The sequence below is a fragment of the Anolis carolinensis genome, chromosome 2 (genome assembly GCF_035594765.1).
Source record: "Anolis carolinensis isolate JA03-04 chromosome 2, rAnoCar3.1.pri, whole genome shotgun sequence".
Taxonomy (NCBI): Eukaryota; Metazoa; Chordata; class Lepidosauria; order Squamata; family Dactyloidae; genus Anolis; species Anolis carolinensis.
In genome coordinates, this window is record NC_085842.1 from 292,714,593 (window position 1) to 292,731,137 (window position 16,545).

Below are 16,545 nucleotides of genomic sequence, written 5' to 3' on the forward strand. Positions count from 1 at the left end.
TGACACCTCTGCCCTAGATTTTCAAGAACCCAGACTTGTTTTGACAATGCTGCTTTATTTTAAACATGTCAGTGTGTCATCAAGACAGAGAAGGCAACCTCAACTTCAAGAGGCCAGCCTACTTTTCTCCTCCCTCATCTTGACCTCAATGAAGCCTTGACCTCAGTATTCTGGATCTGTTTTCCACCCACTTTTCCTTGTGCAGGACATAGCTTCAGGTATGGATCTCAACTTGAGACTCCTTAGGGCTGGAGCTATCCCTGGTTTTGGCTATTCACTAATATACGATGTTAGCCAATCATCAGCCTTTCTTCAGCTTAAACTTGAAGTCAACCAACAGGTTTACATTTGGTAACTTTGATATCCATCTAACAGCTACAAAGCCAAAGACTGAAAGATCAATTTGCTATTTAGAATACAGTTTTCTTCTATAACTCACTGGTTTGGTATATTCCAAGACAACAAGAGTAGTGTGTATGAGGAGCTGGAAGAAAAAGGTGGCAAGCAACAGAACAATTAAGTACTCCAACTCTCACCACTTCTTTTCTGGAAATAATGCTTTCATCCCTTAATGCTTTGCATGTATAGAAGAGAAACAAAAGATAACCAGGCACCAAATCATTAATCATGGTAGGATTGTAACAGAGTAGTCAGAAAAATAGAACCTGGGCAACTCATACATGATATTTAGCAATACAAATACCAAAGAAACACTATTTAATTTAACTAAAAAATATTTATTAACAATGTAAAATGTTTAATATTTTACAATTGGAGCTACATCTGGCATGCCCTATAAGCAGCAACACTAAGTTGATGTTCAGACACCATGCTTCAACCTTTAATGGAAACAAAATGGGATAATCTGCTTTACATTTGTAGATTGTATCGTTTCCTACACAATTTTTTAAAATGTTACAGTCCTTTCTTCCCAAAATAGAAATAGATACATTTGTGGAGGCAGGGGTTAAAAAGTAAATCAGCTATTTCTATGCATTGTACAATATGTAGATATAACGATCTGATATTTACAGGAACAACATATTAATGTTATGTTGCTTGCGAGTTAGAAATTAAGATTGTATTTATGGAGATTTGTATAAGCTGAGATACAGAGTGGAAGACTAAATATGAATGAGAGCACAAAAAGCAATAGGAGAGTTTGTGCATGTTCTCTTAAGATATTGGCTCTGTTTATTTTAGCCGTTTAGAACTTGAGCACAGGTTTGCTGTTCTAAATAGTTTCCTATGGATTAGGATTGCTTAATAGAATATGTTCAAATAGTTTAACATCATACTAGCAAGAGCTACAGTCATAAGTATTGTACTGTACACAATCAGTGGTGGTTTGTACACTAAATTAAAAACCCTCTGCATGTTTTATTTCATAATTATAATATTTGCATCTGATAACACAATGGTTTAAAGTGGACATGCAGTATGCCATTAAAAAAACTTTAAAAATATTTGAATGGTAAATTGGATTCTGGATTTGGTTCTCATCGGCAACAAACTGTAAAACTCTCAAAAAAGAGGGAAGAAATATAATTAGGGCAGTGTAGAAAACATACACGATCACTCAGAGCGTTTAGGCTTATCCCAATAAAGGTCAAATTGTATTGGCTGTAATCGTCTGTGCACTTTTGTATTGGGTCATCTAGCTTGAGACAAGACAGCACAGTCCAAAGAATCGCCGCTTCCGTCGCCGCACTAATGGATAAGGAGTCGAAGTCAAGTTGAGGAGGCTGCTATCATCTGTAGGTTTTAAAAAGGAAGAGATCGGAATTATACAAAGCAGCAACCAAGCATGGATTCTGGAAAGACATCACTTTTGGAATCTTTACCTTAGGGACGGGAAAAGTCAGGGGAAACATGACAGAGATACAGGTTGAGTATCCCTTATCCAAAACGCTTGGGACTAGAAGTGCTTTGGAAGTGTCTGCAGTGAGAATCTGATTGTCTTAGTTCAGAAGGGAAAGAAAATGAAAGCACACCCACAGTTAGCACGTACCCTTCTATCCTGTCTACTCAAACTGCATTGTTTGATTTACCCCCTATTTTCTCCTCTCCACATTGGTAAGCAGTGGAAACTGCCTCTCCCAGGATTTAATAGAGCGTGAACCCGTCAGGTTTTAGATAGGCCACAAAGGGTTAGAGAGTAATTCCTTGTGCTCTGTCCCAAAAGAGACATGCGCAGATAAGCCACATTTCTATATGCACACATGTCACTCACAGGATTGTGGCCAGTGTTATTTCAAACAAAGTAACAAAATTCATAATGCCCTATTTCAAACTTTTCAAAACAATCCTCAAGTATGAAGAATAATTGGAAAATTGCAAAAGCACACGAAGATTTAAATCCTTTTGTTACTCTTGGCTACCGTAGACCCAGGGAATCAATAGCATTTACCTGTGTGTTGACTTAACACTCAATAATTTATTGAATGGGTCTTTTGAGAATAGATAAAGAGTTTTGATTGTTTTAAATTTTTGCATGAGAACAAAGTAAGCAAAGCTTCACATTGTGATATGTAAGTGGATAGAACTTTTTAGAATAGGAAGGAACTGTCTAATTGTTTACGAGGAACATTTATACATGTCAACCCCTTTTCTGTGTTATCAGAGTTAACATGCACAGGCATTCCTTTTCCATTTCTGAAAGAAACTGAGTTTGACCACTTAAATATCCAATAACTACATGTAAAAAGAAATGCCTACCTTGATTTTTCAGTGGCAAAGGCATAGTTTCCCTGAGTTTGCTTAAAAGGTTTTTCATTTCTCTCATATCCCTGTAGAAATGAACCGAAGAACTAATCAAACAAAATCAATGTTAGCTAAGCAAGATAAAAACCTTTCCTGTATTTTGCTACGAGAGTATTGAATTAGGAATTTTCCATGAACAAATGATGTAGGTCTAATATGAAATACCACCAATTTTTGTATCTCACTCACCTTCATGTAGATATTGAATTGCATGCGTGGTAATATGGAATTTGTGGCATCCCACAGCACAATGTCTATGAGGCTGAGCAGGACTCCCCCAAAGCCACTTTCTGGAATTGATCTTGCAGATAGGAGTGGAACCATTGTAAAACAATGCCTTCTATTCTTAACTGCCAGAGTTGATCTAATAAGACGCCATGATCAATGGTACCAAATTTGTTGAGAGAGCCAGGAGAATCCATAGGATAGCACTCCCTATCTCTGCTCCAGAATAGATAATCTGTCAGAACAACCAGGACTGCCTTAGTACCATACAACAAGACAGCCGAAGCTGTCCAGCCACCACACGTCCAAGCATTTCACCCAAAGATGGGATATCAATAATAGGACAGTGGTTACCATATACCTCTAGAACCAGGCAGGTCTTCTTCAGGAGTGGGTGCTCTAAAGTAGTGGTTCTCAACCTGTGGGTTACCAGGTGTTTTGGTCTACAACTTCCAGAAATCCCAGCCAGTTTACCAGTTATTAGGATTTCTGGGAGTTGAAGGTCAAAACATCTGGGGACCCACAGGTTGAGAACCACTGCTCTAAAGGATAAGGCAGACTCTTCCTCCTGACACAGTAAAGCATTACCCACCTGGTCAATCAGCCGCTGCTAGATTTTACCAGCCAAGAAGAGGAAGGGTCATGCTTACTTGTAGTAGGCCAAACTGCCTCAAATATCTTATCCACATCACCAGGCCTCAATATTGAAACCAATCCGATAAAATTGACCAACTCCTGGGACAACTCCTTGTATTAAGTATGGTGGCAAATTCTGAATTGCAGCCAAGTCAGTACTCAAACAGTAGCGATTAATAACAGTATAGTCGAAGTGAATAATGGATGTGACAGCGATTTATGATTATACTCTAGTCTACGAAATAAATCATAGTACTCCATTTGTGATTCTAAACATAATGTATCAATCTATTATGTTAACTATATTTGTAAAAAAAACACACACACATTTGGGAGAATGCTGACTATGCCAAAATGGCTTAATTCTCTGTTTCTGATTAAGCTTTAACTGATTCAGCTTGGTCTCTATAGCTGCCCAGGCACCTGGAGATTTATTTATGCAATTAGACTTACATAGTAAGCAATACTTCTCTGTTTGGGGAGCAGAAGATGAAGGACTGAAGTCCATTTTTAACTCCACTCTTCTCTTGATAAACAGCCATCTGTCTGAGGCTACTAGCACACAACCCAGCTACTAGCAATGATATACCCAGAAACAATTTGTGTTTCTGTGTGTAGGGAAGCTGGATGTATACGTCACATTCTTCAATGAACAAGGGATGAACGGACAAAGAAGACTACTTATACATGTGCATCATCTTTATTTAAATCAAATTACAGAATTTTAATTGGTTCAATTTATGAATATTACATACCTCTCTGTGTTTTCAATATCTGTGGAAACCTGCCATAAATGTTGCTGGATGTCTATTGGTGAAGATGACGTGTCTTCTAAAATAGGAGCCTCTGAACTCTCCTCTAGTTTATTGTCTATGACCTTGGGTGCTGAACAAGACTCCAATCCTTTGAAAAGTGCAAGAACAAAACCAAAGAAATCTGATTAAAAACAAACAATTTATACTTGCATCTCCCATCAACTACAATGTTAGAAATAATTTTAATTCTATTCCACCTCCCCCTCTATATGGCATCCAAAACAGGGAATAAAACAGATGATGCTTACAAACTTTCAATGGAATTCTGTTCAGCATTTATGATGTCTTAAGCTAGGCTTATGCCCTCATAAATTTTAGTGGTCACATTTACAACTATGGCGCCATTGCAAAGATTGCAAATAAATCCTAAACTCATGTTCAAAGCCAGGTAACTGCATCATCCAAAGGTGTGCTGGGGCACTAATAAGCACTTTGTTGAAGGATGACCTATCCAGCCCTCTTCTGCAGGTGATCTTGCATGTGACAAGATGGGAGCCTGCAGAGGGGCCTATTAATGGTTTTCTCACTTTGGGATGGAACTGGATGCATTATCCTACAGTACCCTGCTCGCCAGGACTGCAGAACGGCTATAGTTTGTGGGGTTACCCTTTTAAGGTGGATTTTAGGAACCAGATGTGGAAATGGATCACAGCGAGGTCTCTTGTGCAGAAACTCAGCCAATAATTATAATTAAAAAGTGGAGTTCAAAAAGTTGAATATGTTTTATAAAGTCTTTATAATGTTTTATAAAGTCTGTGAAGCTTAACTGGCTTCACATGCCATCAATGAATGGTCCTCAATATACATTGCCTGAATGAGGCTGATATCAATTTATAAAATGATAGTCCATATTTTGACCCACTGTGTTTCTGAAACAGAACATTTGAGGTTAAATTCCTACAGTATTCATAGGCCATATTGTCTTTCATATACTTATTTAATTATATTTTAATCTAAATTTTAGATACCAGCCCTTTAGTTCTTGAAGAGGGATATACATGAATATGCATATTGGGACCTAAGCTATGTTAGGACCTATGTTAGGGGTCCTTTGGGACCCCTAAGGACCTAAGCTATGTTATAAAAAAGGACAGAGAAGTGACATAACAAGAGATTAAAAACTTGAGATATAATTTTCAATATGTTCATCATTGTTAAAAGCAGGGCAGTTAGTAATATATTTAGCTTACTTTTAAAGAAAGGAAGAAATATAACGAATCCCTATATAAATAAAAATCTCCATCCTCCATTTTAATCAGCATAATAAATAAAATAAATAATAACATTTCATGGTATTGTTGACAGCATTATTTCGTAAATAATATGACAGATCGCGAGGCTGCATTGCTGAAAACTGGAATAGGGTAATTGATTTTTTAAAGAAAATAATTCATCAAGAGTTACATCAGAGAGGCTGTATTATTATTAATCATTTCAGAAGGGGGAAATATGCAAATGTGTTACATAAAGAGTATATTGCTAGGATCTGCAAAAACATGAAAAATACTGGAAGGTTTCTTTAATTTCAATGTTGGTTGATTAGTGGGGAGCTGTTGCAGAAAAACTGAACCATGAAAGCGGAACTGGAAAAAAAATCCATGTTTGCTACAGCTTGTATCCTTTTATTTCATCAATAGCTAAGCTAGACTCATCTATGATCCATCATCTCCTCAATGAACATGTTGGGTCTCATCTCTTTAAGATGATTATACTATTACAGGGATATTATATAACAATTTGTGGATAGAATTAACTTTAAAATCCATGTCCCCAGCTTTCTTATTCCTAATGTAAATAAGAGAAAATCTGGACCAGAATGCTATTAGGACCATTAGTCTTTATAAGTCGTCTTATGTTTGCAGGAGTTACAATTGCACAGCAGCGTTATCATCCATGTCCAGAACTGGGCTGATGTTACATTACTATGCAGCGGAGCCAGCAAAGGAATTCACATCAGTGTGTGATGCACAGAAATGCGCACTTAGCACTGATGTACATCGCATACACATACGCACACTGGACACTCTTGCAGGTGTCCTGTTATGTATCTTCACAATTCAGTAAAGGGAGTTCCTAGCATCTCTACTCTGTAGCCAGGTATACATAGAGTGACAAAACATAGAAGTAATGCTAGTAAAGACTTATTCTTTTTGCAACACACAGAATATAAAATGTGGGGTGAATTTCCATTCCTGAGGGTACTGTAGTGTGCCTAGCCCATCGTTATGTGCAGCACCGCATTAACTTTGGAGTGTCCTCGGTGTACCGCATCTAGATCATTTCGAATTTCCATCAGTAAAGCACTGTAGCAGAGCCTCTTCTCCTTGATGCACGCACACAGTTTCTCCCGATGGGCACATTTCTTTCTTTGCTTCTTGAAAGTACCTGTTTGGTTACATTTCTTCAAGCCACACATCACATTGATTTTTGTGGCTTCTTTTCAGAAAAATGTTCTGCTTTTGGAAGAATTTGTTTAATTGGTGAGGGAACACGCTCATATTAGCACTAACAACCTGAGTCAAGAGGAGTAAAATGGAAAAGTGATGGGCTAATTCCTTCAGATTCACAAAGAAAAAGGAGTAACAAGCAGTGAAAGAAGGAACTTAAATGGGTAATTTAAAAGCCCCCCTTGCTCAGGGACTCCTAATTGAATTAATGTCGCAAATTCAAGCCTAACAGACAGCTGAGCATACAGTTGTCAAACAATGAACCCTTTCAGATATCTTCAGTGCCAGTTGCACACCCACAAAGAGCACCAAAGCAGTAAATTCTGGCGCTCAGCTGTCTGTCAGCAATTTCCACTTGAGAAGCACTTGGTTGCCTCCAGGCGGTTGTTCCACATTTTCCAGTGCGCCAGTCCAGCCCTAAACAAATGGATATGAAGTAACTCTGCAGTGGCATCTGTGTACAAAGAACTAAATGCCTTGTAAATACTCTGCCTCCAGAACAGGGCACACCTAATGACAAACTATTTTTAAAAAGATATCCAAGGTTTTCTGGCAATTCTTTTTTGATTGTCAGTATGGATCATCAGCAGGTGCGGTTCAACCGCGAGGTCATTTAGGCAATTGCCTGTGGCGCCATATTCCTGGGGGCGCAGTTGAGGTACCCCCGCTAACGAACCCCCCGCCCCCCCTCCTTTGGGCCTTCACAGCCTGGGCCCACCACCCGCCTGCCTTCGGCCTGGGCTCGGCCGCGCGGTGGCTCCACTCTTTCTCCCACTGCCATCGTGGACCTGGGCCATGCTCCCGGCCCGCCTAGGCCGCTCCACGCAGTGCCGTGAAGATGGGAGGCCCACCAGGATCCTCACCCGCCCCTCTCCACGCGGGCGATTGGAAGCCCTGCGCACGCGCACGGGCCCATGGCCCGTGCTTTTTTCCTGTAGGAAAAAAGGAATGGCGATGGGCCTGCCCGCACGGAGAGGGGTGGGTGGGGGACCCTGGTGGGCCTTCCATCTCTGCACAGGCAATTGGAAGCTATGCACGTGTGCACAGGCCCATTGCCCATGCTTTTTTCCTGCGAGAAAATAGCATGGGTGATGGGCCTGTGTGCATGTGCAGGGCTTCCAATCGCCCATGCGGAGAGGGGCGGGTGGGGATGCTGGCGGATCTTCCGTCTTCACAGCGCCGCGCGGAGCGGCCTACGCGGGTCGGGAGCACAGCCCAGGTCCGTGATGGTGGCGGCAGCAGGAGGAAGAGTGGAGCCACTGGAACAAAATGGTGCTGGGTCAGTGTGGTCGCCTTTGGCCTGTGGCCACCTTTGGGGCCTGGCCCCCCTTAACCCTATGGCAGGCATCCTCAGAGGTTGTGAGGTCTGTTGGAAGCTAGGTAAGTGGGATTTATATACCTGTGGAAAGTCCAGGGTGGAAGAAAGAGCTCGTGTCTGTTTGAGGCTAGTGTGAATATTGTAATTGGCCAGCTTGATTAGCATTTAATGGCCTTGAAGACTCAAAGCCTGGCTGCTTCCTCCCTGGGGGCATCCTTGGTTGGGAGATGTTAGCTGGCCCTGATTGTTTCCTGTCTGGATTTCCCGTTTTCAGAGTGTTGTTCTTTATTTAGGCTTTTCCTTAATCCCTCCTTATTATCCAACATTTTTGCTTATCCAACGCTTTTATTTTTCAGTGATTAGCTTGGGAGGGGGCGCCAAAATTCTGTTCGCCTACACTTGAAAATGGTCTTGGGCTGGCCCTGATCATCAGGTTACTTTCCCTTCCGTTTTTGTTTTTAACACCCATGTAAGAAAGTGTCTTTAGGATATGGGAAGAGTCAGAGACATATGTCTCAATTATGTGACCAAGCAGTTTTTGAAAAGATTTTGGACAACCAACTCCCACCAGTCCCAGTTGGAACAGTTAATGCCCATTGGAGCTATTTTCATTTGGAGATGTTTACTGCCCTGTACAATAATCACCCTAACTTTCCTCCTTTAGGTCAGCTCCCTGCAGGAAGAGTTTGAACTTGGAGAGCTCTCTGAACTTTACCAGAGATATAAAAAGCAGGAAAGGCCCCCTTAGGTTTTGATTCTGCAAGGTTGCTCTATACCCATGAGGCAGGTAAAGTTAATAAAGCACTGAACTGCAGTCCCCTTCTGCTAAGCACCTGTCCGCACGCACTTCTTTGCTAGCACAGGTCTGGCTGTTCTGTATACGTCCATGAGTGCAAACATTTGCTTGGCCCTTTTTTGCCCTCAGGAACACATCCCTGAATGAGCAAGTTGTGCACTGAAGTGTGAGGCTAGCTTGGTGGAGCTCTCCATGGAAAACTGCACAGAAGGCTCAGCCAGATGGCACGCATCCAGCGCTCCACCAAAATCAGAAAAAATACTGTGAAATATAGTGTTGAACTTGCTAGGTGCCAGTCTGTGCTGCCTCACGTATTAGTCACTATTCCAAAGGACTATGCAAAAGAGCACTGAGGGGAATAAAAGCAATGAATGAAGGCTTAAAAATATTGCATTGGCTATCCAAAGTAATAATGTCTATGTCTTGTTGACATATGCAAATGCAAGTCTAACATATGTCTTGGCTTGGTCATTGTGAAAGTTGGTACAGGTTGAACATTCATTATTCTGAATTCTGAAACACTCCAAAGTTTGAAATTGTTTACATGGGTGGTTGAAATAGTGATACATTTGCTTTCTAATAGTTTAATGTGCATTAATAACAACAACAACAACAACAACAACAACATTATTTTTCTATCCCACCTCCATCTTCCCGCAGAGACTTGGGGCAGCTAACACAGAGCCATGCCCCCCAAAAAATAAATAACGAGCAAAGTAAAAGACATGTAAAAACAGCATCTTCAACCAAATAAAACACATTAAAACAGAATGATACAATATAATAACAGTAAAAACCAATGTAAAACATAGAGTGATGACATAAAAGTGATGACAAAATACTTTGTTTCACAAACACAATTATTAAAATATTATATGAAGTTATCTTCAGGCTATGTGCATAAGATATATGTGGCGCAGCTGTTGAGCAGCTGCCTTAAATCACTCTGACCATGAGGTCATGAGTTCGAGGCCAGCCCGTGGCGGGGTGAGCACCCGTCAATTAAAAAAAAAAAAAATAGCCCCTGCTCATTGCTGACCTAGCAACCCGAAAGATAGTTGCATCTATCAAGTAGGAGATAAGGTACCACTTATAAAAAGTGGGGAGGCAAGATTAACTAATTTACGACCTGGTATGAGGAAGTGCCGTCAGTGTGGATGATGAAGCAGCTGCTCCCCCCTGTGGCCAGAATCGAACATCCCCTCAGAAGAAGGTTAACTTGCCTCTGCGTGTCTCTCTCTGTCTCTGTTTGATGTGTTTATGGGCATTGAATGTTTGCCCTATGTGTGTTATAATGTGATCCGCCCTGAGTCCCCTTCAGGGTGAGAAGGGCGGAATATAAATACTGTAAATAAATAAATAAATAAATAAATAAATATACATGAATTTCGTTTGTAGAAATTGCGTCTCATCTCCAAGATTTCTCATCATATCCGTATATGCAAATAAAGGTATTCCAAAATCCAAGAAAAATCAAAATAATCAAAATCTCACCAGGACACATGGTTTTACTGTGATAGTTACACTGGACAACTAATCTTTGTCTGGTGGAAAATAGGGGAATTGGAAAAATGTATTGACTATGTTCTCACAGCCAGATGCAGAATTATTATATCATACACTGAGGCCCCTTCCACACAGCTGTATAAAATCCACACTGAACTGAATTATATGGCAGTGTGGACTCAAATAATCCAGTTCAAAGCAGATATTGTGGATTATCTGCCTAGATATTCTGGTTTATATGGCTGTGTGGAAGGGCCCTGAGACCTTTGGAGGATCTCAGTGGAATATGCCATTGGTCTGCATCTGGCTATGGGGCAGATCCTTTCTGATCCTCTGATTCCCCCAATCATGGAATGCCTGTTCAAGGGGGCTGTGGAAGAAACATCAGGCAGCAAAGCCAAGCCATGAAGCATTGATAGCATCAGTTCTCCTATCCTCTTCTTTTTTCCCTCTTTCCACCATTCTTGGAATAACCGTTCAGGGAGGCAACTGCATCCTGGGGCATGGTGCGCATCCCCCTAAAGGAGCTGTAATGGAATTCCATCTGTTGAATTCCTATGCTATGATGGATGATGTGAGATTTTGGCCAGTGAGATATTTAGGGCCTCATCTGTTTTTGCAAATGAGGACATCAGCAGCTCCTCTCTGCCGACTGGACTTCAATGGTCAGAACATAACAAAACACCACAGAATGCTGTTTCATACCAGGTAAGGCAATTTTACAGTCAGAGAACTTTTTCATCACCCTGGTTTTTTTATCCCAGCTAGCATATTGGTTTGTTTTTTCCCCTCTCCTCCTTCTGCACCCCATTTTCTTTCATGTTGTGCCTGCAAGTTTGAAAGTGGGGTCTGTTTTGTTTTATACTGCTTTGTAAGCTACTCTGGGGGCCCCTGGTGGCACAGTGCGTTAAAGCGCTGAGCTGCTGAATTTGCGGACCAAAAGGTGCCAGGTTCAAATCCTGGGAGCGGAATGAGCGCCCGCTGTTAGCCCCAGCTCCTGCCAACCTAGCAGTTCAAAAACATGCAAATGTGAGTAGATCAACAGGTACCGCTACGCCGGGAAGGTAACGGCACTCCATGCAGTCATGCCGGCCACATGACCTTGGAGGTGTCTACGGACAACGCCGGCTCTTCGGCTTAGAAATGGAGATGAGCACCAACCCCCCAGAGTCAGTCACGACTGAACTTAACGTCAGGGGAAAACCTTTACCTTTACCTTAAGCTACTCTCGGAGCCTCTGGGGCTTAAGGGCGAGTTTAAGAAAAGCTCTAGAAATATAAATAAACACATGGCTCATTTATTTTACTGCATTGTTACTTATTGCAGTAAGTGGTGAGGACACATGTCACTCCACGTGTTCTGACACAAAGAAGTATGCTTGATGTTTGATGCTTGATGCCCTACCTTACCCCAAGTTACATCTGAGGGGTCTTCCACACAGTCAAATAACCCAAATAACCCAAAATATCAAGGCAGAAAATCCCACAATATCTGCTTTGAACTTTTTTATTTATTTCGTGTCAAAAGCATTGTACAACAAATACATTTCAAATAATGGGGAAAAAAATCACAAGCAACTAAATAGTTTTGAACTGAGTTATCTGAGTCCACACTGCCATATATTCCAGTTCAAAGCAGATAATGTAGGATTTTATTCAGCTGTGTGGAAGGGGCCTGACTTGTGAGAAAGCAGAGAGAGCCAATGCTTAAATGGGACAAACTCTCAAAGTCTTTGTTTTTTGCATCTTCATCATCATTTATTTTTTAATGAGGCCACCAAAATTAGCAGTAAAATGTTTACAATCTTGGAAAAAGCTAAATGGTTGCAAGCTAGAGTAGAATATCCCTTTGTAGTAAGTAAATATTTCATTATATGTCGGTATTTCACTGGGAAAAATACCTTTAAGGCAGAGGCAATATATGAATAGATAGTTACTGTTGACATTATTAGTTGGATTTATGATACGACTTCTAGGTTTAGAAGATCTAAAGTGTCTTAGCAACAGTCATAGCAGATAAAAATGAAAAAGCACAATGAAGACAATATAATCCTAAATGTGCTTAAAAATAACAGCAACAAAAAAACATAGGGATAAGCAATTGCATAAGGCCAATATTATACCAGGCATTCAGGAACAAGATGGCCCTCGCTAGTGAGAACAAAGGTCCATAATTTAAAAGTCAATTTCCTCATATGAAAGTAAACCATAACAATTCTATATTTTGCTTCTTCCACAGTTACAAAATATGCCTCAATCATAGCAAAAACATACTTTTTGTATTAAATGTCTCAGAATCCCATAGGCATTCCCAAAGATGTAGTCCAAAATATAACTTTAGATCAGGATTTCAGCAATTAGTACAATAAAACAGAGAATACTGGAATATGAATACAAGAGCCTTTGAGAGTGGTGATAATCCTTGATGTACCCAAAGATTTATGACCATGATTGCCGGTCCCATACAAGCTTTGTCAATTGCTTTTCAGTTTTCAATGCTGATGTGGGAACCAACTCTTAGAAATGACAGGTAATCATTGTGGCTTAATCTCCCATGGCTCTCACAGCTACTTCCAGTTTTGTATGAAATAATTTGATCCCTAGAAGCATATTTAGATGGCAGAACTACAGAAGAACTCAAGTATGAAATGAGGTTAGTGTATCCAATAATGGAGGGAATGGATAAAGAACCATTTTTGCAAGTAAAAAGTATGACAAGGAGAGGCGGGTAAGAAATAAAAATATTATTATTATTATTGTTATTATTATTATTATTATTATTATTTACTTCTATGTGATTCTGGCACATATATGGGTTTTATCTCATTGTATGGTGGTAGAAATGAAGAGGAACAGTATAAATTGGGTGTAGGGAAAATTGTTCATGGCCTTTAGCTTCTTGGAGAAAATATATGATATCGATATAACCATCAATTTGGCAGACCGATGACACATTTCAATGATTTTGAATTGCTTACTTATTTTTAAAAACTTATAAGGACTTATGCCTATAATACTTTGCTTTTTTCTCATTTCAATGACAGACACAATCATGCATAAATTCCAATCCACTAAAACCAACGGAACAGCCTAAGTATGCAAAAACTCCTTCTTGGTACACTGAATGGACAAAGAGATCTTGACTGAGTTGTAAGAGTAAATAAGGATGCAACTATACAATAAATTTAACCTAAATAAAGTAGAAAAGTCCCATTGTATCGTATATGCAGACTGGCTGAAGAGTGACAGATCTAGGAAGGATGACAAATAACCTATTTCACCCAAAATGACCCAATGAAAAATAGATCAAGGTGATTTATAACGTAGATGAATACCTTTCCGATGAAGCTGAAGCGATCCTAGTAGGCATATGGATTTTAACATCTCTGTTGTATACATTTCTAAGCAACACTGCAACTGGATAAACAATCTACAGATTTCAGGATGAATTTCCCCATCTTCTGGGCTGCAACAATATAGAAAAAAAGAAAAAAACACAAAATGTTATTATTCTTGTTTTCCAAAGTTTTTGTAGATTTAATATAGTTTTACTTTTATTATCTTGTATATTTTGATATGTATTTCTCATTTCGCTTATATTGTGCTGTTTTTGTATCACACACAAATATGTTAGTATTTTGTAGCCTTAAAGAATGCTGCATAACTTGACATATAGAAGTATTAATTTACAGAGTATTGTCACAGATCAAAAGGGGAGGGATTGTAGCCGCATGGTAGGAAACAGCTGCTTTCTACATAAGAAAGTTACAGGATCAGTCCACTTAAAATAGTGGTTCTCACTCTGTGAGTCCTCAGATGTTTTGGCCTTCAACCCCCAGAAGTTCTTACAGCTGGTAAACTGGATGGGATTTCTAGGAGTTGTAAGCCAACTGGGGATCCACAGGTTGAGAACCACTGACTTAAAGGATCAGGTGACATCTGTCTGAGACCCTGGAAAAACAGTATTGAACAGAATACAACACTGTATGTAAACTGATCTGGTGAAAGGACTGGGGCTAAAAATAGCTTCCTGTGAATTAAATGCATTATCACTCCTAGTGAAGACTCTCTGAAATCAATGGGACTCAAATTAGTTGCTGTTATTAACATGTCAAATTAATTTTGGTAGATCTTATTTAGTTAGGACTAAAAACAGCAGACCTTGTTTTAGGGCCCTTCCAGACAGGCCCTATCTTCCAGGATCTGTTTCCAGGTTTTCTGTTTATCCCAGATTATCTGGCAGCAGCGACTCACATAATCCAGGTTAAAGCAGAAAACCTGGGATCAGATCCTGCAATATAGGGCCTGTCTGGAAGGGCCCAAAGAAGCTAATTAGGTTTAACTCTGGTTAATGCTCTGATAGGGCCCCTGGTGTCACATTGCGTTAAAGCGCTGAGCTGCTGAACTTGTGGACCAAAAGGTGTCAGGTTCAAATCCCGAGAGCGGAATGAGCGCCCGCTGTTAGCCCCAGCTCCTGCCAACCTAGCAGTTCGAAAACATACAAATGTTAGTAGATCAATAGGTACCGCTCTGGCAGGAAGGTAATGGCGCTCCATGCAGTCATGCCGGCCACATGACCTTGGAGGTGTCTATGGACAACGCCGGCTCTTTGGCTTAGAAATGGAGATGAGCACCAACCCCCAGAGTCGGTCACGACTGGACTTAGGAGAAAACCTTTACCTTTACCTTTAATACTCTGGTAGGGGACTGGTAATAAACACCAGTTGTTGTAGGCTGTATTTCAGTGAAAGGAACTGGCAAAATTGCCTCCAAGGACCTTATCCCATGGGGGGTAGCGTCATGAAATCATGGTATTTAGTCAATTATCATTAGACATTGAAATGCTCCATTATTTATTGCTTTATCATGTGTCTTCAGAATTTGCTGGTTTCTCTGCCGCCAACAGGTTTTAATCCTTATCCTCTTTCCCCCCAAAAAGGGTCTTACTTCAGCATCATGAGAGTTTGAACTCTTGCTGGACTGAGATTTTCTGAGAATCAGGCTGTTTTGTACTAGTTTTGCTCCCATCTTTTATTCTGTGGTGTTTACTGTATTTTACACCCTTTACCATTCTGAGACTATTTAGATGTCATTGATTGCAATTCTCATCACCCTTGATCAGCATCAGGGGCAGTAAAACAACTCAGTTCACTGTCCCTGCTCTGGGAGCTCTTGTGACAGTTGGAACCAGTTCAGATTCATTTATTAAAACTGAATAGTTTGTCTCATTTCACAGCCTCTGAATGTGTTGATGAATTGACTGGATCTGCTACTAGATTGCAACTGTGTGTTTTCCTAGTCTGACAAGGAGGAGACAGGAAGCCAGAAGGGATAGAGGGAGTGTGAACTAATGTTATTTTCACCTGTTGTTGGGGTTTTTTCTTTACCTGTCACTATGGTGTTTCTTTCTTTCCTTGGGAAAAATCCTATTGATGCTATTCAAATCAATGCGGGTTCTGAAGGCTCCCATCCCACTTTTTTGGCAATTTAGAAATGGAATATAATGCATCCTAGGCTCCTGAGAGGATTTCTGATAATCTTCTCCCCACTCCCTTTTTTGACACTATTTTCAATGATTATATAAATAATTGTGACAGACGCAGACAGGAAGTTCTCCTGTTTCGTGGGATGGGATCCATCGCTTTCCATTCAAAAATGGATGTAAAATGTTTTAAAACGGTGTGTATATGTGTCTTGTGGGATGAGGTCTCAAGTGTTCCTTGCCTATGAAGTTGACAGGTGACTTGAAAGCACATACACATACAACATTGCACCTAATCCTACATTTCTGTTAGAATTGGCAACCTTGGCATGGTTATAGCCACTAACTGCTACTTTACATGTCTGTTCATTTCCTCTTTGATGGCTTTTTCATATTAATTAGCTTCTTATTCACTATAATCTGCAGCCTTCTTCTCTTTCACTCCTCCATAAAACCATGCACTTTATTATAGACAAATGAAATAAGAAAAACTTCTATTGTTTCTTTTGTTTAATGCACCATTTGTACCTGTGGGTGTAGGACTGGTTGTTCAGATTC

The 16,545-nt window shown here is 40.2% G+C and overlaps 1 protein-coding gene across 1 annotated transcript in view; it reads right to left on the bottom strand.

The window, feature by feature from the left end:
- Positions 1 to 716: 716 nt before the first annotated feature.
- The window catches only part of rgs7bp (regulator of G protein signaling 7 binding protein), an 83,619-nt gene continuing 67,790 nt past the window's right edge, over positions 717 to 16,545 (bottom strand). The window contains exons 3-6 of the mRNA XM_003215835.4: positions 13,841 to 13,971; positions 4,380 to 4,527; positions 2,719 to 2,789; positions 717 to 1,755 (exon numbers count right to left, since the gene is read on the bottom strand). Of these exons, the coding sequence (XP_003215883.1) occupies positions 1,658 to 1,755; positions 2,719 to 2,789; positions 4,380 to 4,527; positions 13,841 to 13,971 (448 nt within the window). The 3' untranslated portion in view covers positions 717 to 1,657. The remainder of the gene's footprint in view (positions 1,756 to 2,718; positions 2,790 to 4,379; positions 4,528 to 13,840; positions 13,972 to 16,545) is intronic.